This window comes from Zeus faber (assembly GCF_960531495.2).
Source record: "Zeus faber genome assembly, chromosome: 1".
Lineage (NCBI taxonomy): Eukaryota > Metazoa > Chordata > Actinopteri > Zeiformes > Zeidae > Zeus > Zeus faber.
In genome coordinates this window covers 23,020,421-23,041,708 of record NC_137193.1, presented here as the reverse complement: position 1 = coordinate 23,041,708, position 21,288 = coordinate 23,020,421, and the positions used below count along the sequence as shown (strand labels likewise).

General features: G+C 45.0%; 1 protein-coding gene across 2 annotated transcripts in view; it reads left to right on the top strand.

Annotated features, from left to right (window-relative positions):
- Positions 1-21,288, top strand: part of kcnq4 (potassium voltage-gated channel subfamily Q member 4) — a 46,908-nt gene that overhangs the window by 11,606 nt on the left and 14,014 nt on the right. Inside the window, exons 2-9 of one of the 2 annotated variants that reach the window (XM_080006534.1) lie at positions 16,006-16,096; positions 17,718-17,844; positions 18,563-18,738; positions 19,399-19,524; positions 19,647-19,757; positions 19,851-19,946; positions 20,164-20,252; positions 20,941-21,066. In XM_080006534.1, coding sequence (XP_079862660.1) covers positions 16,006-16,096; positions 17,718-17,844; positions 18,563-18,738; positions 19,399-19,524; positions 19,647-19,757; positions 19,851-19,946; positions 20,164-20,252; positions 20,941-21,066 — 942 coding nt within the window. The remainder of the gene's footprint in view (positions 1-16,005; positions 16,097-17,717; positions 17,845-18,562; positions 18,739-19,398; positions 19,525-19,646; positions 19,758-19,850; positions 19,947-20,163; positions 20,253-20,940; positions 21,067-21,288) is intronic. The other variant, XM_080006535.1, reaches the window with a different exon arrangement.

The window sequence follows — 21,288 nt, the reverse complement described above, 5'->3', positions numbered from 1 at the left end:
CCAAAGAGAGAGACCCAAATTTGTGCACACTCACTAATTTGGCGTGGACACCACAGACAGAAAATAAATCATAGGACACAGAGCAGAGCTTATCTTGAATCTCTTCTGTGCCCTCATTCCGCGCTCCACCACCGCTGATGCTTTTACTTGTGTCACTGTGTTACTTCAACCAGCAGCTTCCCCAGAAGCTCTCCTCCTTTTTTCCTTAAACACTCTCTGCTGTCGCAGCCCCTGTGCTCGTTCCCTGCCGGTAAGGCTGACGTTACACCCGACTGGTAAACCTGGCAACCCAGGCACTTCGGTAAACCCGGACGATTAGGACTGCGGCCCAGGGCCCTGACGCAGGCTGGACGGGAAACACGGGACAGCAAATCTGTAACGGCACCCTGTGTGGGGGTTTACTGCCAAGCTGTGCCCTTTAACACCACTAAATTCTGCTCATATCCAGTAACCTGCTGGACCCTGAACCCTTACCCTGAAGGACTCCATTCTCACCATAATCAATATCGCCTAATGACAAAGAAAATGACCTCCAACCTCACACAGTTGATTTTTTTTTTGTGTGTGTTGTCGGACTGTTTCATTTTGTCGGGGCGGTGCGATTTTTTTTGTTTTCGAGGTGTTTATTGTGAGTTTCGTGTCGGCGGCCGCAGCTGTAAAGGTGGCGAGAGAGGCTGAAAACAAATCAATAAGCTCTCCCTCGCCATTATCCGAGCACAGCGATGCGGCCTCTGTAACCGCACACCAACGATAATCGGTGCGTGCTGATAATGTAGAAAGAAGAAAACCCACCTAACGTACCACTGTTAAACGTGCTGCAATTGCGGAAATATAGGAAATGACGGAAAGACATAAACATAAAAAGCATCTTTGTGGCTCTAGAACCCTTGTCTTACCAGTTACTTAATCTTAGTATTTATTGCTTTGTTTATGTTTGTTATCTATTACCTCTATTACCTTGCATTCATTATTCATCGCCATGCCTTTGGACGTTGGTCCACAAAGGGTGACATATATATTTAATGAAATTGATGAAAAAACACCTATAAAATATAACCGATAAAAACAATTATTTATGCTGATGGGAATACTAACGTTGAAAACGGGACTGCTATTCTAAACAAAAATGACAAAAAACAACTTCTGATGAACAGATGAGCAGCTCCCTCTGTAGAGGTGTGTCTCTCTGTGAGGCACTCCCTGACCTCCTGCGTATCTCTGACTTGACATTGTTTTGCATCAGATTATCCCTCCACGTGTTTGAAAATTGTCCTCTGACGGCCACGTGTCTCAGCGGGGTGGAAGGGTGGAGTGGTGGAGCGGATGGAGGGGTGGAGGCGATCTGGTCTCAGGTTGGGAGATTATATGGTTGCAAATTGATTTCAGTGGACGGAGTGAGGAGAGGAAGTGGGGCTGCACCTTGGACATAGTGTGCATATGTGGAGGTACAGACACTTGTTTCTGGGTGCACTAGTCTTTCCTCTCGCTCTCTCTCTCTCTCCCCTCTTCTCTTGTTGTCATGCCTTCCCCATCTCTGTTCCCGTCTGCCCCATTCTTCCTCCTGTCTGCCCTCTTTCTCTGTCTCTCTCTCTCTCTCTCTCGCTCGCTCGCTCTCTCTCCTGTTGGGATACCCCAGGTTTCTCTGTCTCTCTGCCGGTGTCGGCCCGTCCCCGGCTGGGGCTGCGTGGAGAGATTGCTCGAAGTATTGTTAGGACCGTTTTAATTTATAACGGCAGTCACTGTAAACACGTTGGGAAGCCGCACCATGGAGACAGAGCTCAAACAACATCACAATATAGGACAGTATTTATAAGGCCTGGTCGGCCTGCAAAGGGGGCTTTGCTGTGTGTGTGTGTGTGTGTGTGTGTGTGTGTGTGTGTGTGTGTGTGTTGTAGCGGAAGATAGGGTGAGCGTGTGTGTGCACGTGTCTGTGTTTGTGCCCCCCGGATGTGGCTGTGTGTGCGGTGTCAGAAAGGTACGTGATTGGTTTGCACATTTGCAAGATTTGTGCGTGCTCATGAGGGGTGGTAGTGTGTGTGTGTGTGTGTGTGTGTGTGTGTGTGTTATTGCTTGAAGAGTGGCATTGTGGGCACAGCGTAAACAATAATCAAATGTTAACGACGCGGGGAGGTTGCGACTCTTTCCTGATTGTTTTCCCTACGTTTCATCCCCTCATTGCCCTTAAACGACTGTGGCTCCATCTCATTTCCTCCGTTGCCGCATGACACTCTTTCTATGGGTTCCTGTCGCTGTAATCTTACCCCCTTCTCTCTCTCCATCTCTCTCTCCTCTCTTATCCTCATATCCATTTCCTTCAGAACTCCATCCTCATCTCCTTTTCTTTTGGTTTAAAATGTATCTGCATGTCCTGTTGTGGTTTCCTTTAGTGCCGGGTCATCTGTGTCTGCATCGCCCCGTTGACCTTTCCGTTTTCTCTATTTCCCTTGGTCTCTGTCTTTCTCTCTCTCTCTCCTTGATTTTCTTTTTTGTTTGTTTCACATCGTAGTTTGTATGTAGTTTGTTGGTTTCAGTAAATATATCCTGAATCTTGTGGTTTAGGTTGGCCGCATGTATTGCTGGATAATTGTTGTGCTGTTAAAATTAACTTAGACACTCTCACTTCCTCTCTCTCTCTCGCTCTCTCACTTCCACCCCCCCCCTCTCTCTCACTTCCCCCCCCTCTCTCTCTCTCTCTCCCCCCCCCCCCCCCCCGTATTTTTCTGACACCGCAATGTCCACATTTCAAAGATCCGCAAATTACTTTCGTGATGATGTCGAAATATTTGGAGTACAGCAACGTGCTCCGATTAGCAGTGAAATACGAGGATAAGTAGGGGCCTGTCACATGAAACTGTCCTCATCTCCATGCTTTACAGCGCCATGAAGTCCATGTTTTGCTCTCCTCCGTTGTGAACAAACTGTTGCTAAACGCTGCTCCTGGTGGGGGAAAATTTTACCTCATTAAATGAAATCGCTGGCGTTGGCGGGGCGGGGGGCTTGTATTTGGGGCATCTGGTCTCCTCTTGGCCTCCGAGATGAAAGGTCTGTCAGCAGGTGTGCAATGAGACCTCACAGACGACAACTAAACCCCCGCATTGCTTTTCTCTGCCTTTTCCCCCTCCGTCCTTGGTGTTCTGGCACTCCTCTCCCTCTTGTCCACAGCCCCATCCTTCCACCTCCACCGCCCTCAGCCGTCAACCATCCCATCCATTACCCTGACCCTTATCTCCGTCTTCTGCTCCATTCATTTTTCTCATTATCTTCCCCTCTTTCTGGCCGATACGCTGTCCGTTTTCTCTCGTCCTCCAGACATCTAGACTCTCCCTCTCTTAGCTTTGTCTTTTCCTCGTATTCGCTTCCCCTCTTTAACCGGTTTCACTCTTGGGCTCAGTTTGGATCAGTTTGGCGCGTGACTGTCATGTGCCGCCAAAGGGAAGTCCGTGCTGTGACGTCCCGGTGTTGATGTATTATATTATGGGATACCTGCTAACCCTCTTCAGAACCATGGATACAATCAACAGTGAGAGAGAGAGACAGAGAGAGAGAGAATTTCAAGGTTTAGGGTTAACGAGAGGAAGACAGTTGGCCTGACCTATATGGACTTTTGTAATCAATGCCGATTTCAAGGGGCAAAAAATTATGATAACTGACATTATCTGCCGATTTTATTTTTTCATATTTTTCTTTTCCGCTTTTGGCAGAAAATAAATGGTTTTAGGAAGACGTTGCTTTAATGTCCGTAGACGAATATGACGTAATTCAAGATTTAATAAAGCATTGGAAAGTTATATGAACATTTGGAATTGTACTTACTGCTACTCGTGGCTTCTATATCTGTTCATGCGTGGTGTAACCATTGGTAGAAAATAACCTTTATCTGCACTTTATCGGTGAAATTTCAACCGATACCGGTAGTTCTTCGGAACCCAAATATCGGTGAGGCCCTAGAAGAGCGAGAGAAGGAGAGATGGAGCGAGAGAGCCCACAAAGAGGTCTAGACAGAGAGAGAAAGAGAGGGAGATGAATAATTCAGAGGAATATTATCTCTTCACTTCCATCTGCCTTTCCCCTCTGCATGGCCTGTCACCTAATTGGTCGTAATGAGGTAAAAAGGAGTGTGTGTGTCTGTGCGTGGGGGGGTGGGGGGTTAGTGGTCGGCCGATTAATTGGGCCAATATTTGCGCATTTTAAGATAATCGGCATGGCCAGATGCCTGCGCTCACGAGGCCGATAAACGAAAAATATAGATTCTCAATATTTGAAATGGTTTCGATACTCATTTCCCGTATCATCGATATATGGTAGCAGCTGCTTCCTTGCTCTCTCTTCTCCCCGACAGCGAGTTGACACATGGTTATGGTGTCAGCTCATTAAAGATGGCGAGTGCAGAGCCTCTGCAACTGGGTTTGAAGAAAACAGCAGGAGTGCTGTTTGGAAATTATTTGCATTTGAGGCAAAACGTAAACTAACTTGAATTTGAGGATTCAAAAGGATTTTTCTTTTCTCCTGCGTTCCCCTTGGGGTTTGCCTGTGTTTGCTAACTTGTATGAAACAAAATCTTTGAACACAACTGAGTGAAGGGACTGTCCTGGTCCCTCCCGTTACAAACAAAAACCCTGTGTGACCCCACTGTCCCATGGCGATCACACCATCTCCCGGTTGCTTTCCGTTGCTATGGAACTTAATTGAATAAAAACTGGATGTTTTTGTTTAATACTTTACTTGTAAATAATAAATCCTGTAATTTTATAACAGGGAGATTCTCTCTTTCCTGACCAGACTTTAATTTTATTATTATTATTTTTGAAATTGTTTATTATTATTTATTTTTCATTCATAAGTTATTTTTACAAAGTTTCGTTTTTTGATTACCTGTGGACATTTATTTCGTTGATACAGTTTTTATTTAAAACAAGTGCACTGCAGCAAACTTGTGTCTCATTTGTTATTATTATTAAATTGTTGTATTTAATCAGATGCAAAACAAAAACAAAAAACAACATGATATTGACCTTATATATCGGCCATCTCTTAATATTAGCATCGGCACCGGCCATTGAAAAGCCATTGAAAAGCCCATATCGGTCGACCATTAGTGGAAAGTGGTCCACTCTGTACTCGGGAGCGTCAGGAGGAGATGTTGGAGGGGGAGGGAGCGAAAGGGGGAGATGGGAAGAGAGTAAGAAGGAGAGAAGAGGAGGTCTGGGCTCGGAGCGCAGGGGAGGGGAGGGAGTGTGAGAGTGATGAAGGCTCCCAGTCAATGACAACAAGTGATTTCTCCAGTTGTTCATCTCCATTTAAGAAACAAGATACCAATAACCCCAAATCTTTAACCGGTTGACAAATTGAGCATTTGAGTATGGTAATGAAAGACAAACATCAGAGCATTGAAAACATGCACACTAAGGATAAAAAATCATACAGTGTGTCCTAGAGACTAGTTGCCCAATCCAGGAAGCGGTTGTGGAAAAAGGCAGAGGCAGTTAAAGCCTGTGTGTGTGTGTGTGTGTGTGTGTGTGTGTGTGTGTGTGTGTGTGTGCGTGTGAGTGCGTGAGTGCGTGTGTGCGTGTGTGTGTGTGTGTGTGTGTGTGTGTGTGTGTGTGTGTGTGTGTGTGTGTGTGTGTGTCTGTGGGCACACGCGCGCGCGTGTGTGTGTGTGTGTGTGTGTGTGTGTGGGACGGTGGCAGCGGAGGTGGTGTTTTTGCTTGAACATGATGTAAGCCAATGCACGTGGCTCTGGACTCTGTCTTAAAATTTCACATACATAAAGACACTGTCAGCTCGGTGCACACTCACACACGCACACACAGCCACACACACACACCGTGCGACAGAGAAGGATCCCAGCTCCAAGCAGGAGCTAAGCAGCGACGTCGTCCTTGCAGCGTGAACTCGGTCGCAGCGTTTCTGTCCCAGACGGAGTTAGAGAAGCGTCGTAGAGCTGACATTAGAGGCTTGATGGCACCATCTTCATCTAAGAGGAGGCTGCAGGTTTTAGTGCCACGGCAATACCAGGGGGCTCCGAGTCCAAGTTTCCCTCCACTTATACTGTCGTTGTCCTGACCTCAATATTCATTCTTTCTGTTCTTTTACATTTCATATCTTATGTCATGAAAGCAAAAAGGGCCAAAAAGCAACTTTATGTAGAAAAAAAGGTTAACTGCCTGTTACTAAGTGGTAATAGCAGATGGCCCCAGTTTAAAATGTGAAGTAAAGATATACCTCAGATGGTCCGATTTCAAATGTTATTTTGTTTTACGCTATGAAAGCAGGCAATCAGATTACGGGAAAACAATAGTGCACACGTGGTAGGCTGTAACGGAGACGTCGGATGACTGGAATATTACATCCACAGAAGGAGGACCCCTGAGAGGGCTCACGTCAGGTACATTTGAAAGCATTATCCTGGAAAGAAATACATGTAAAGTTCCTGTTGTTTGACCTGGGAATGGGATGGAAACACTTTCTATGTGTCATACATGGTGGCAAAGCACAATGCCTTCTGTGATGCTTAAGTCCATATTTAGTCTTCCTAATCTCCCAATCGCTTCCTACAAAAAATAAATCTGTTGGTGGGTGTATATATTATTAATCTAAATTGTGTGAAAAGTATGCAAACATTTCAAACAAAGTTTGTGTTAAATTGTTGGAATATCTTCTGCTTGTGTACATGTGTGTACGTTTGTGTATGTGTGTGCGTAGTTGTGTGTGTGTCTGAGGTATTTTCTACAACCAACACTACATGCCAACATCCACTGTAAAACATCAACAGTTCTCCATCAGGACAGTCTCGTAAATCATGTGACGGCCGTCCCATCACTTGCCACCGCCCCTCAACCTTATTAACCTAATTTGTAGAAGGAAAAAAAAAAATCACAAGAAAGTATAGACGTTGCGTTGTATCCATAGAAAAACCTTTTCATACCCTGCTGGAGATCTTTTGACCACCCGTGCTGTGTGTGTGACCCCGGTCAACTTTCTCACATCCTGCACTTCAGAACCGCTGAGCCGATCCCATTAGCCTCAGTTCAAATGTTACAGTCGGCCGCTTTTCTTCTTGTTGTTTTCTCAATCCTCGGGTGAACTGCCCCCGACCCGCCGTAATCTATCACCGGAGATCCCCGCTGCCATGGAAACCTGATTAAGCCTGTCACAGAGTAATGATGATTAGCCCAAAATCCACTCATACCCTGTTCCGCTGTGGAAGGCTCACACGGGGGAACAGGGGGGACTCGTGGTCAGAAAAAAGAAAGCGAGAACACACCTCAGCACCCAGGAAGTCACATGACTGACATGCCCGCCCGTGGTAACGTGGTCCTCCAAGATCCTCCAAGACCGGAGGTTTCAGCAGGTTCCAGCACCTTTCATGCTGAGGCTGTAGCACCTGCCCAGGATCATTTTCAACTGAGATGCAAAGGAGGATCTTATGGTCCTAGTTGTACAAAATTGATAACAAGCGCTAACGATCCTCTCTGCTTCCCACTCGCTGTTAACAAACACAATGTCCTATGTTCTAATTCTGGTCCCACTGGTTCAAACTGTACATGTCCTTGTCCTGAATAAAACTGACTCACAAAGATTTCAATTGTCTGTGTCCAAGTCCCAATGATTTAAACCACGACCGTGACTCGGTCATGGATGTTTTTTGTCCCTATGGCACAATGGTTTTGTTGGAGTGGGGTTCAGCTCAGTCAGTGGAAATGTCAGCGTCATATGAGCCCACGGTCGAGTGGCGTTGAAGTGGCAGCCCTGCCTCTAACAGTTTGTAGCCTCTGGGCTAATTACCAGGCTGTTGCTAACAATACCACGGCTAAATGTCAGGGCTCTCTCGGCGCCTCGCCTGCACCCTGTACACACTACAAGCCTACGGAGCTGCTGACACCCACTCTGCGCTCAAACGCAGCAAGCGGAGGCTGTGCAGGAATCGGATACACGTAATTGGCCTTGTTGAGAAGGTCTCGGTTCCCTGTGTGTATGTGTTGGTCCTGATCACTTTGAATGTCACTTTCAGCTGTGCGCGGTGAATTTTCCTGCCCCAGCTCCACAAGCCCATACCATGTTGTGGTTAAATTCTGGAGATTTTTCGTTTCCATCATCAGGAAAAGCTCAGATACATATACACAGACATACACATACAGTATACATATACACACACACACACACACGCACAAAGGCTCATAGGCTTATATTTACACACATGTTTCACCCTCCTGAAGATCCTCTTTCTCATGTTATGGATTTAGTCTCCTCCGTGGTTACAGTGTCAGTGTCCTCAAACCTGCACAGAGGGATGATAAACAGTATGGGCAGAGGCAACCCCAAATAAACACCAGATTAATTGATTATTTGATCAAAAGCCACACTAGCGGTCAAGGGAAATGCTACCGTACGCTAGACTAATCTATCATTTCAACATGGAAACATCCTCAGGGTAAGAAGACAGCCTAAAAATATCAATCTGCTTCTGTGCATTGTCTATTCTTGAGATTTAACTAAAAGCTAAAAGTTTATATGCGTACACTACATGAACAGGCCATCGATGTGACGAAAGGTTAGGATATGTTTTTCTACCTGTGTTAATCAATCTTTTTGAAAATTGTTCATTATTTTTGCGACACTTATTACGAGTGGATTGGATTGTCCCTTGTTTCAACATTTTGCCATGATAAAAAAATCAGATGATACAGCATCCATTAAAACTTAAATATGAAAAAGGGAAAATGACATTTCAAAGTCATTCCTATACTAAAGAGTCATTTGATTGATAGAAATGTTTCCACTGTTTAGTGGTCAAATTAGTGCAGGGAAATTCATTCACTCATTTTTTGGGGGGGGATTTAATGGATTTAAATGAAATAAAAAATGTCGGCACGGACGGTATCCAATGAAACCATTAAAATGTCATTATTGGAACTCATTGAAGCTTGTTTTCTAAATCTTGAAGCGATGAGTGAGTGTCCAAGTCGGTTCACCAGTTCGTCCATTTCACCACTCTACAGAAACCAACCGCGCTGTGAGCTATGAGCTTGGGATGTTTCTGGGATGTTTCTCTTCGTATAAAGGCTTCAAACGCCACTCAACGGGGACCAGTGTGGGTATGTGTTAGATTTATGGGATGGTGGCGGTGGGGGCGAATCACATCAAATGCCAGGCAAGGTCCCTCGGCATGTTTGGTGTGATGTGATGTAACGTTGGCTGAAAGTTACTGTAGAGCTGCTGTGTGTGTGTGTGTGTGTGTGTGTGTGTGTGTGTGTGTGTGTGTGTGTGTGTGTGTGTGTGTGTGTGTGTGTGTGTGTGTGTGTGTGTGTGTGTGTGTGTGTGTGTGTGTGTGTGTGAGTGTGTGTGTGTGTGTGTGTGTGTGTGTGAATGGCTGATACTCTCAAGACGGCAAGCAGAGTGGGGGATGTTTTCCAGCTAAGGAAAACGTATCGATCTAAGGGGGACCGTGTTTGAAATGTATCCTCCGCCGGGGGAGAGAGAGAGAGAGAGAGAGAGAAAGAGAGAGAGAGAGAGAGAGAGAGAGAGAGAGAGATTTACACTAGAGCGATGATTCACGGAGAAGTGTGTGAACATGTCCAGGTGTTGAGCTGTATGTCAAGGATGTGTGTTTGTGTGTCTAGGGGTCCATGTGCGCCATAAAGCCCTCATGGAATCCATCACTTGTGTGTGTGTTGCTGTTAACATCTGTAGGGTGTAGCTGTTATAGTTAAGAGTTGAGTTTACTCTATTGAAGTGTCCCCTCAGGACTGAGGAGGGTCCGCCACCAAAACCCAACAATCCCCTCCAGCGGCCAAACACTCATTACAATACACAATGCTGGGGTCATTTTTAGTTTATTTTTATTATTATTTTTTTTTTTATAAAAATAAATAATTGATCTGGTCACTTAAAACCCATCGGCGTTCATGAGAAAACAAGCACATTCCGCTCGTTTTTTTTTTCCTCCTCCAACCGCCACTGCTCTGCCACGTCTCTCTCCTTTTTCCCCCGTTCCACTGGAAGAACCGGCAGCGGAGCCTCCGAATCGCTCCTTCAACAGCCTTAGCCTGAGAAAAAGCACTTTTGGTTTTCTTATTTGTTTGTGTGTGCTATGTGTTGTGATCATTTTCTTCCTTTCTTTTCTGAAACGTTTGCGGCCCCCCCAAAAGCCTGTGGGGGTACAGAGCTGCCTGGAGCTCTACATCCCACCTGCGCACATTCTATCTGCAGGCGCTATTCAAGGGGACAGAACCGCTATTAATAACTTGTTCTACTGTTTCCACCTTTCTCCTCTTTTTCTCCTCTCCCCTTTTTCTTTCTCTCTCTGCACCCAGTCTTCTCCCTCCAACCTCCCCCCCCGCCTTCCCCTCACCATCTCCTCTGCTTCTCCTCTTTCCTTGGGGGCAACACAGACTCAATCATCTGCTCTCATATTTTAGAGTCACCCATAGTGAGTGTTGAATGTGTGTGTGTGTTTGTATGTGTGTGTGTGTGTGTGTGTGTGTGTGTGTGTGTGTGTGTGTGTGTGTGTGTGTGTGTGTGTGTGAATTCCACCTTTCCTCAAGGTGACATCCATCCCACAGTCAGCCTCTTCTATAGATAAACACTGTGCACTGATTGAGCTCGGTTCGGTTGCTTGTTTGAGCGGTTCTATATGTTGACCTGTGTCTGTCCTTTGTGTGTGTGTGTGTGTGTGTGTGTGTGTGTGTGTGTGTGTGTGTGTGTGTGTGTGTGTGTGTGTGTGTGTGTGTGTGTGTGTGTGTGTGTGTGTGTGTGTGTGTGTGTGTGTGTGTGTGTGTGTGTGCAATAATCAGCATGTATGAGTATTTGTAGTCGGTGCGTTTGCCAACCTGCCACCTGCTTGTGCTTCGTAGGTCAATGGCTGAAAGCCTACATTTAGGGCCTTATTGATCAGGGCTGGCGCCCCCAACAAACACACACACACACACACACACACACACACACACACACACACACACACAATCACACACCCAAACACACACACTTCATCCATAAGATCATATACTGGACATTTATGCACAGTCCAGGTAGAGTAATGTGAGATCTTTCACTTACATACGCTACATTTACAGGAAAACATTACAGTTAAAAGCCCGGGCCGGCTTACATTAAAAGCATTGTAATTGCCTTGTAAGCTGCCGTGCACTTGTTTGCCGCGCGCCCCGGCAGCAGTTCGATGGCCCTAAGGAGTTTAAGCGAGCAGCTGGGAGACAAATTGGACCTTGTGCAGGCTCACATGTGCAGGAGAGACTACAGCAGCTAATGCTGCTGAGCGAGAGGTTCGAGGAGCCTTCCCAATCTCCAATCTCATCACCATATTCCCATTTTCTTTCTTTCTTTCATTCTTTCTTTCGTTCTTTCTTTCTTTCTTTCTTTCTTTCTTTTCATTAGTGATTTCTAATGAATTTTCTGACCATGAGAGTCCAATATCTTTATGGCTGACCCTGATATTGTCTGTCTTTTAGCTATAAAGGCTCAAATCAACAGAATGCTTACATTGTTGTCTTTGACTGGTGTTTTTGACATTTTGCCATGAAGAAATTCTGTTGAAATTGAGCTATAGAGCACTCAGGACCGAGCAGACTCATCTTCGGACGTCCCCTGAGGACCGGCTGTGGTGCTGAATTGGTGTATTTCCACGCATGCTCTACTCCTCTTCTACTTTCTCTGGAGAAGGTGATGTCTGGGTGGGTGTGTGGGAGGGTGGGGTGTCTCAAAGTGTACCCCTCAGCAGAAATGTGACACGTTACACGGGCGGTGTGTGGTCTTGATATCTCTTTATTCTCCCCATCATGTCACTGCTTCCCCCACCGTAGCCATTAGTGGAGGGGGGCGTGGCTGTAGAGTGAATACGCTCCCGCTAATCCCTGTCCACGGTGAAATGTGGAAATGAATGTCAAAAATTGGTATATTTGCAGAGAAAGGTCAATTTATTGTACCACAGAATTCTAGAGTTTTGCTCGAGAATATTCTGTAGCGCCCCCCCCGAAAATAGACTTAAAATAACTCCATCGAATGTTTTCACTGGACGGCTTCTAACACAGTGACTCCAACATTTGACATCTCAGAGTCTCAGAGTTTTCTTTCTCCCTGAAGATTTCTTCACATTCCACTCAGTTCATAGTCCCAACAAGTTGAAAGGTGAATCAAAGCGGGAGACTACTTGTACTTTCATTTCCAGAATACCGCATGCAGAGATATGATAGAATTTGAAGAAGAATACAATAACTATAGTGAAACTGGCAACCTGCAAGCTATGGAAAGTCTGGGTACAAAAACTCAATAAAGGAAGCGAGACAGACAAAAATGTATTAATTTGTATGAACCCCCCCCCATCAAGCCCCATCGGCAACATTCTTACATCCCCCACACCCACTAATAGAACATTTCAAGGGGAAAGACCTTTTTTTTTAACTCTGATTTTTGAGGGAGTGTGGGAGTCCTTGACCTCATAACAATGGAGGCGTGTTACTCAGTGCAGCCATTTGTAACCGCTGCTGCGTCCAGATCACTTTACTCAATTAAGGATTAAGGACGACAGATGAAGTGTAAGGAGAGCAAGTGCAAAGCCGTGCAAACAGTGACAGTGTTTTAAGAGCTTAATGGAAAATTAACTTTTCCCTTCAACAAAACATTTTTCACTTGCCTTACACATGCTTTGACCTTTAACCACTCATTATCTGTGACCGACTGGAATATTTCGACTGGAATATTTCCTTCACACACTTTCTTTCCACTTAACGAAGTAATCGCTTAAAAGGTAATCCAGCTGTGGTGTGAAGGTGGTGGTGGTGGTGGTGGTGGTGGTGGTGGTGGTGTGGTGATCCAGGGTGGCTGCACGCCTGTTGCTCATCAGAGCAACCGGTAAATCACCCATTCCCCACACACACAAGGAGAGCCTCTGTCATGACATGTGTCCATCTGCTCCCGACTTGTTCCATCTTGCCACTCTCTACAAAAAACGGACGCGTTTGCAACATCTCTGCCTTTATCGGAGGGCCCTGGAAACACCACTTGAGTGGCGTGTGGCAGGCGGAACTGCCACACCAACCAAAAATAAACGACCTTCTTTTACCTTTCTTTTGGTTGGAATTCACTATTAGTATAGCTTATAAGTGGACATAGCTAGACAGGGTTATTACAATTTTGAATCTATATGGTGGATGTTTTTTGATTTAGAAATAAGAGTTTTTAAATGAGTTTCCACTGGAATGTCGCAGCAGGAGTCCGTACTGATTCCCGGACTGTCTCCACAAACCTCATTTCCTGCCTGAGTCCACTGAAGCGAGCCGATCCTCATGAGTTTGGAAATACATCGGTTCCTTTGAGTTAACGGATGGGGGGAAAGACTGTTATTTTAGTCAGCACATAAGTTAATTGATGGATGATCACCATGGTGAATTTCTGCTGCCAAGAATTATTTGTGTTTTTTATTGTGCATATACGCTACAATTTTTTGCTGCAATGAGACATGTAATTATGAATAAGACCGAGCCATTTGGGAAAGCCTGCTGGGGCTGCCTCACCGACTTTTGTGGTTTTTTTTTTGTAGTGTTCCCCTAATTTGCAAACTGGCTGGGTTGGCAAAGAGACAAAGAAACGGGTGTGTGCTCATCCACTGACTCCTCACACATGGGGTGGTGGTGATGGACACAATTGCGCTTTTGTGAGCGTACATGGAGAGGAAGTTTTGTGGAAGTCACAGAGAACACTGATGTTACCGGGGATCCCCACCCGATTGGATCTCTGACTATTTCCTACAATTATTTTTCCGAAATGATGGCACCGATAATTAGCCGTTATGGCCGTTTTGGACACCGGAGGGAGATAACCTGGGTGCAATTTTCCTCGCTGACAGCCCCAGACGAGTCAGCCCGGCTGGCTGGAATCCGCCCCCCCTATACACACACGCGGTCCACTGGCATCTTTCCTCCTCCCTTCTCCCTGTTGTCCGACACTCAGCCGCCGCCAGAGCAGGACTGTTATCGTACCAGTACTGGTCCGCATCACACCCTTGCACTCCTCCACTCCCCAGAGATGAGCTGACAGTGCAAGGAGAGCGTGTGCATCGGAGAGGAAATGGCTGTTTGCAGATCATGACCCCATCTTATTCAGACATTAGTCACTCACTCAAGTAGTTTGGGAGAAAAAAAGGTAGATTTTGGAGCTTTTTGCTTTTCATGTGGGGTGTTTGCTTAATCTCCCAGGCTAGTGAGCTGTACCAAACTTGTCCAGCTGAGCTCCGTTTTTTGATGCCATATAATATTTTCATGTTCAGAGGATACTCAGATTCCTCCCTCATATCCCGTCCATACATCACCACAAAGTGAGATTTGGTTAATGCATTTAGGACGTGAGACCGTGAGAAACTCCAAGCATTGTGCGAGTGCACATGAGAAATGATCCAGCAGAAGTGCTCTGGTATCTGCTTCAGCTGTCACCTGGATAATCCTGCTGCCTCCATCACGTCCACACGGCCCAAAGTTGGTGAGCACACGTGTGCATCTGGTTCGGGCTGCGTCCAAGTGCTGTTACTGCTGGCAGGGAATGTGCATTTTTATGTAATTTAATAAATTCATTATTTGTATTTATTTATTTCCTTTTTTCTTAGGTGTTCAGTAAAAAACAAAAAAATATATATATTAATTTTCTTTTTTTTACTTATTAAAAAAATGGATTGAAGGATGTATTGGTTTGGTTGTATTTCATTCTTAACCCTTGCACTGCTGGTTTTTATTAATTGGCATAGGAATTTTGTATATCCCATACAGTACATGTCACTCTTAAGTTGGGAGAGTGTGACATAATGCCGACAATATGAATATAAATATTATGAATATTAATATATCTCTGTGGATTCAAATCCCAAAAAGCCACCATAGAATGAAAACAAGCAACAGCACTGAAGTAGTCGAGTGTAAGCACATAACTCGTAATAACAGAGACTGTAATGTCAATTTATCTGTAAGGTTGAAGGTATTCCAACCGCATTTCTGGGACGATGTTCTCACTGAGCTCTTTCCAGGACGACTTAAACCTTTTCATCCCCGGACCGAGTGCAGAAAGGTGGCCCTGGCCCTGGCCCCTGCTTGGCCCCATACGTGGCCCATGGTGCTCAGAGAGACGCGGGGCTAATTAAAACTGATTCCAACGTTCCAGCGATTCTAACGAAAGCCCAGGTCTCCAGGAAGGAGACATTGGATTCTGGTTTAGGTTTTAATTTCAAACCATGAGTTTGAATATGGTTCAGAATACAACTTTGCTTTGAAGACGGCTTAAAACTGTGTGTTTTTATTGACGACTGGGACAACTGGGACTCTTGTTTCTTTTGGAAATGGTATAAACTTTTGAGCGATGCTATTATCCAGCTCCTCAAGGTCATACCTCCTGTGGCTGTGGTCTCAAAAATCCAAAACAATGTTTGTCATGTTGATCGTCATCAATATGTCTGACCTGACCTTTGATTAATATCGAACGGCTCGTTATTGATCCCTGTATCAAATCGTACTGTTTAAAATGCTCAAAATAGCTTTTCAGCAAGAGTTGCATTTGAATGTATTTTTGCTGATTCCCCATGAAGTGGAGATGAAAAAGAAGAGCTGCTGAATCAAATGAGGTCTTTAGTTGCGACTGACGGCACACTAGAGCCGCCCCCATCGCTATTTGAGACGCATCCTGCTGCTGGAAATCAATAAGTGGACTCGTTAGTGTTGCCGCTTATTGATTACGGTGAATTAAGCAATTTGGAACCAGTTCCAAATCTAAGGCGATTATTTGGTTAATCTCTTGGAGAATGAGCACAGCGCAGTTCGAGCCCCTTATTGTGATGAATATACGAGGTGTCCCAATAAATCTCGTTTTTATGTTGTCAATAAGGTCAGTACGTGCATTTAAAAAAAATAAATGTTTGTACTGAACCTTGTGTGTCTTGGGAGCGTGTTTTTCTGTGTAATTATGTGTGTGTGTGTGTGTGTGTGTGTGTGTGTGTGTGTGTGTGTGTTTCAGCTTCCTGCTGGTGTTCAGTTGTCTGGTGCTATCCGTCTTCTCCACAATCCCCGATCACCACAAACTCGCCAACGAAGCCCTCTTCATCCTGGTGAGACCAGTGGCCATTTTGCATTATTTGATCTCTCTCTGTCTCTCTCTCTCTCTCTCTCTCTCTCTCTCTCTCTCTCTCTCACTCTCTCTCTCCCAACACCCAACAAACTGTCCCCTCAAACACACACACGTATTTACAAATATGCAGTCAACACTGTAAAAAACGTTGTGTCAACCTGAAATAATACTGACGATAATAATGATAATATCATTATCTTATCGTGCTGTATCTAATACTACTGCTTAAATGTTATGTCACAGCAACTCAAAATAGCAATTTTATTCAACATTGTAAAAAATGTATCAACTTGAAATAATATTTCATAATTTGCTATGATTTTATCTTATCTTATTGTGTACTGCTTCCTCAATATTTAATGTCATAGCAACAAAAAAAAAAAAAAGCTGTTTGACAGATTTTGATTGTCAGATTTTATAATATTATCTTGAAACTGAAAATAGAAATTAGTCTCCCTGTTAAAGTTAAACAGCTATAAACTTTGTTTGTGGACGGACTAATCGTTACAGAGGAAATCTGAGACAAATACTTTAGGTTAATAACGTATTTAATCTTGCACAAGAGGATCAGTTTCAGTGCAACAACCCAACAGAAATTCACAGAGGAAGTGCTTAGTTCTCACTGGAGAGCTGAGCTTATTATACAGTCGTCTTGGAGTGGGAAACTGAGGAGCCGCTGGGATGAAGGTCAGCAGATGTCGCAACGCCCCCGCATAGATCATTGATGGTGCAGTTTCGTTGAGACCGACCATCCGTTAAGGTTGCCTTCCTCCTCTTTACGGCACAGAAAGTGACTAGTTTATGTCCTTTTTACGACATGAACTCTACTAAGCCTTGGGAAGGATAAACAGAGTACACATGCATTGTACAAGAGTTCACGTGAAAGGCACAGCAATATATAGACATATAAAATTCTTATAACAGTCCCTCTTAATATATAAATATTTTCAGTTTTTAAACAAGTTTAGCCAGCATTGTTGCTCCCTCTTCTGAGTTCAAAGAACAAGTTGTTTGCCGTGTAGTTGTTTGCCGTGTCTCTCTTGCATTGACTCGTTTTGAGTGGGAGCACTTCCCCCAATGGACTGAAGTGTGAGCGGGAATATGCCCGTGCAGGTGCTGTTTCTATTCACCGGTGGAGAAGAAAGAAACAGCCGTATATGCAGGCGTGAGGATTCAGGTGTTTATGACGGTGCAGGAAATCACAGACATGATCCACTAATCCTAATAGCCATCCCATAATCGGCGCTTTTCCTCTGTGTGCTCTTGTGGCTTTAGTCAAAGGTAATAGAAACTCGCTATCTCCTTCCTCCCTGACTCCCCCCCCCCCCCCCCGACCTCCCCTCCTCCTCCCCCTCATTTGCCCTTTCTTCCTCTCCGTCTCATTCTCCCTCTTCCCGATCTTGTCTTTTTGTGTTATTTAATGCTCGGAATCTCCCCGGCATTACAGGCCTTACTTACTTGATCATGACCTCAAATGACAGTTCACCTGTGTGTGTGTGTGTGTGTGTGTGTGTGTGTGTGTGTGTGTGTGTGTGTGTGTGTGTGTGTGTGTGTGTGTGTGTGTGTGTGTGTGTGTGTGTGTGTGCGCGTGTGTTCTGCAGGAGTTTGTGATGATTGTGGTGTTTGGGCTGGAGTACTTCACCAGGATCTGGGCGGCTGGCTGCTGCTGCAGATACCGCGGATGGCGGGGACGCCTGCGATTTGCGAGGAAACCCTTCTGTGTCATCGGTCAGTCCGTCAGCCAGCGTCTGTTTCAACTGCGCATGAGGCTGAGCAGTTGTTTGTAGATCGTTTGACAGATTTAGTTGCTAGGATTTTACAGTTGGAAGTCAAATGGAAGTGGGAGAGGGGGCCAAGATGGCACGCTGGCAATTAATACAATAAAAACAGGAGTTGATTTGTTTTATTTTATTGTATTTTATTTTATTTGTTTTTATTTATTTATTTTTTGTTATTGGTTGTTTCTTTACAGAGACAATCAACAATTTTAAAATAATTTGCACAAAAGTTATCTTCAACACAGTAAATAGGACACAACACAGTATCAAATATAATACAATACACGTAAAAAACCTCAACAGTGTTAAAATAGTTGACTTTCTAGATCAAATTTGCCATGTGAGGCAGCCTTTGTGTTGACTTAAGCCAAACCTTGAAAGTTTGATTTAAAATCTCTGACGCTTTTCTAACTCTACATGGGCATTGAAACTGATGCTGGAGTTGTTGTGTTGGAGTTCTATTTTCAGTTTACTTTGACAGAGGAAGCTGATTGGCCAAAGGTTGACTTTCTGATGCAAATACAAATAGTTTCTTTGAATTGAGGTGTTTATGTAATTTAATTACAGAGATAAGCAAATACTCGAATAAGGCATGGACACGTTTCTTATTGTATATAAAGTATCCTCCTTCTCCCCTCCCTCTTTTCGTCTCTCATCCCTCTCTCCAGACTTCATCGTCTTCGTAGCCTCCCTGGCGGTGATTGCCGCCGGCACGCAGGGCAACATCTTTGCCACCTCGGCGCTGCGCAGCATGCGCTTCCTGCAGATCCTGCGCATGGTTCGCATGGACCGCAGGGGAGGCACCTGGAAGCTGCTGGGCTCCGTGGTCTATGCCCACAGCAAGGTGGGCGTGGCATTTAAGTCACTGATTCATATTACATACATCACACACACACGAAGAAGAGGACATTCCACGCACATGCATAAATGATGATGGAGTCGAGGATGACTGTGGTAGTATAAGCTTGTATGGATTGTGTGATCGACCGACCAATGGGATGAAGGCTCTCTTTACTTTTTGACATACGTGTGGAATCTGGAGTCCACTAACCATAATTAGGCTACAGTCTCTGACCCTGCGAACCAAATCCCAGTTTGATTGCTCTAGTTTGGCAATTAGTTTTTATCATTTGTGCTGAGCTAAATACCAGCTGGCCACTGGCCAGCTGTACGGCTCTACAGTGATGGATGGAGACGGAGCTAAAGATGATGATAACTTGAAGCATCAGCTGTCTTGCTGTTTAAGCAGCGCCATTAGTCGGCTCAAACTGGAAGCCAAATATGATGATGATGTGGATTAAGCTGTTGATGATAATAGTTGGTAGTTATGTGATTATGATGATGAAGAGGCTTCTGTTGGCGCATATAATGATGACGTTAGCAATGATGATTGATACTCGATCTCCTCTCTCTCTCTCTCTCTCTCTCTCTCTCTCTCTCTCTCTCTCTCGCTCTCTCTCTCTCTCTCTCTCCGTCCCTCCTCCTCTTCCTCTCACTCTATCAGGAGCTGATCACAGCTTGGTACATAGGCTTCCTGGTGCTGATCTTTGCTTCCTTCTTGGTTTACCTGGCAGAGAAGGATGTCAACTCAGACTTTAACACCTATGCAGACTCCCTCTGGTGGGGAACTGTGAGTACTGCACAAGCTGCACATGTTGCACAAACGGACATCGGCTGCAGTCAGAGAGACAAAGTTTATGTGTGTATCAAATCAGATTACCTTCATCTTTCTGCCTGTCTACATGCACACAGATAACGCTGACCACCATCGGTTACGGGGACAAGACGCCTCGGACCTGGCAGGGACGGCTCCTCGCGGCCGGCTTCGCCCTGCTGGGGGTGTCCTTCTTCGCACTGCCCGCCGTAAATCTTTGTAATTCGATAAATAAACCAGTCAGAGTGTGATGATGCCTGGACAGATCCGGTGTGACCTCCGACCCCTTTCCTCCATTCCAGGGCATTCTGGGTTCCGGCTTCGCCCTGAAGGTTCAAGAGCAGCACCGACAGAAGCACTTTGAGAAGAGGAGGACGCCCGCCGCCAATCTGATTCAGGTGCCGAGAGAGTAACAGACTGAGAAGCCAAAAGGAACAGAGAGAGAGTGACTGAGCATGTTATTAAAAAAAATTCAACTCAACCACTTGAACTTGAACTTGAACAAAGTTGCAGAACTATTTTTTTTCCCTTTCAACTGTGTGTGTGTGTGTGTGTGTGTGTGTGTGTGTGTGTGTGTGTGTGTGTGTGTGTGTGTGTGTGTGTGTCATCCTACAGGCTGCATGGCGTCTCTACTCCACAGACGCGCAGCACTCCTACCTAACTGCGACGTGGTACTTCTATGACAGCATGTTGCCCTCCTTCAGGTGAGCGCCCCCGTCTGGACGTTAAGTGGATCCAGGTTGTCGTTGAGTATTACATAAATGCATGAAGTCACTTTGAACCATCGAGTTAAAGACCTACAGACATTAGTGAGTCGCATCACAATGTGTTTTCCAATGAGTTTGAGTGAAACGTTCTGTCCACAGTCTCTGCCCACGTAGCACGGAGACAACGGCAGAACCCACGTCTCACACGCAATTAATCAGAAATGACAAACTTGACCAGTTTCATGATTCAGTTTTCCGCAGTTCTGGCATTGGCAAAATCCAGGAGCAAGAATTTGCCCAATCGAGTGGCATGTCGAAATGTAATCATTTATTTAATGCCACAGCTGTTTGTTTCTTTTATTGTGCATTTAAGTATGACTTTTTCACTAATTTTCTTGTTTGGTTAAAAGCAGGGGTATGTGAGACACTCGTTGAAACTTCCGTCTGTCTTTTTTTAATCCTTCTAAAAGTCAAACTTGTCGCACACATCTTTAACCTGATCCTGTACATTCACATACACTGCATCTTATTTCCCTTCTTTAAAACGTTTGGGACATTAATTTGCCTTGCCTTTTCCATGAGTTTTTTTTATTATCTTTTTTTGTGTTTGATTTTTTCCAATTGTCATATATATATATATATATTTGTTTTTTTTGTTTTTTTTACTTTTGCATGTGGGTGTCAGAGAACTGACACTACTGTTCAGTCACCTCCAGCGGCAGCGTAGCGCCAAGAAGGTTCTTCAAAACTCCTACCACACGCTGCTGTCTGGGCTGCGGCCCTACAGCTCCCCCTACCTGTCGGGGGACAGGTACGCACCCCGGCCATCACACGCCTCCCCTGCCGCACACTACATGCTCACGTGGGGGGGGGGGGCTAGGGGTACCAGATACACAGAAAAAACTGTCAAAATCACCATGAACACCACATACGAAACCAAACAGTCCCAGGAACGACCACGAGCCGCCTGAGACGTCTTCCTCAGCTTCCCGTTTCCCGCTTTCAGCATGGGTGTGTTTTGTGTCTAACCAAC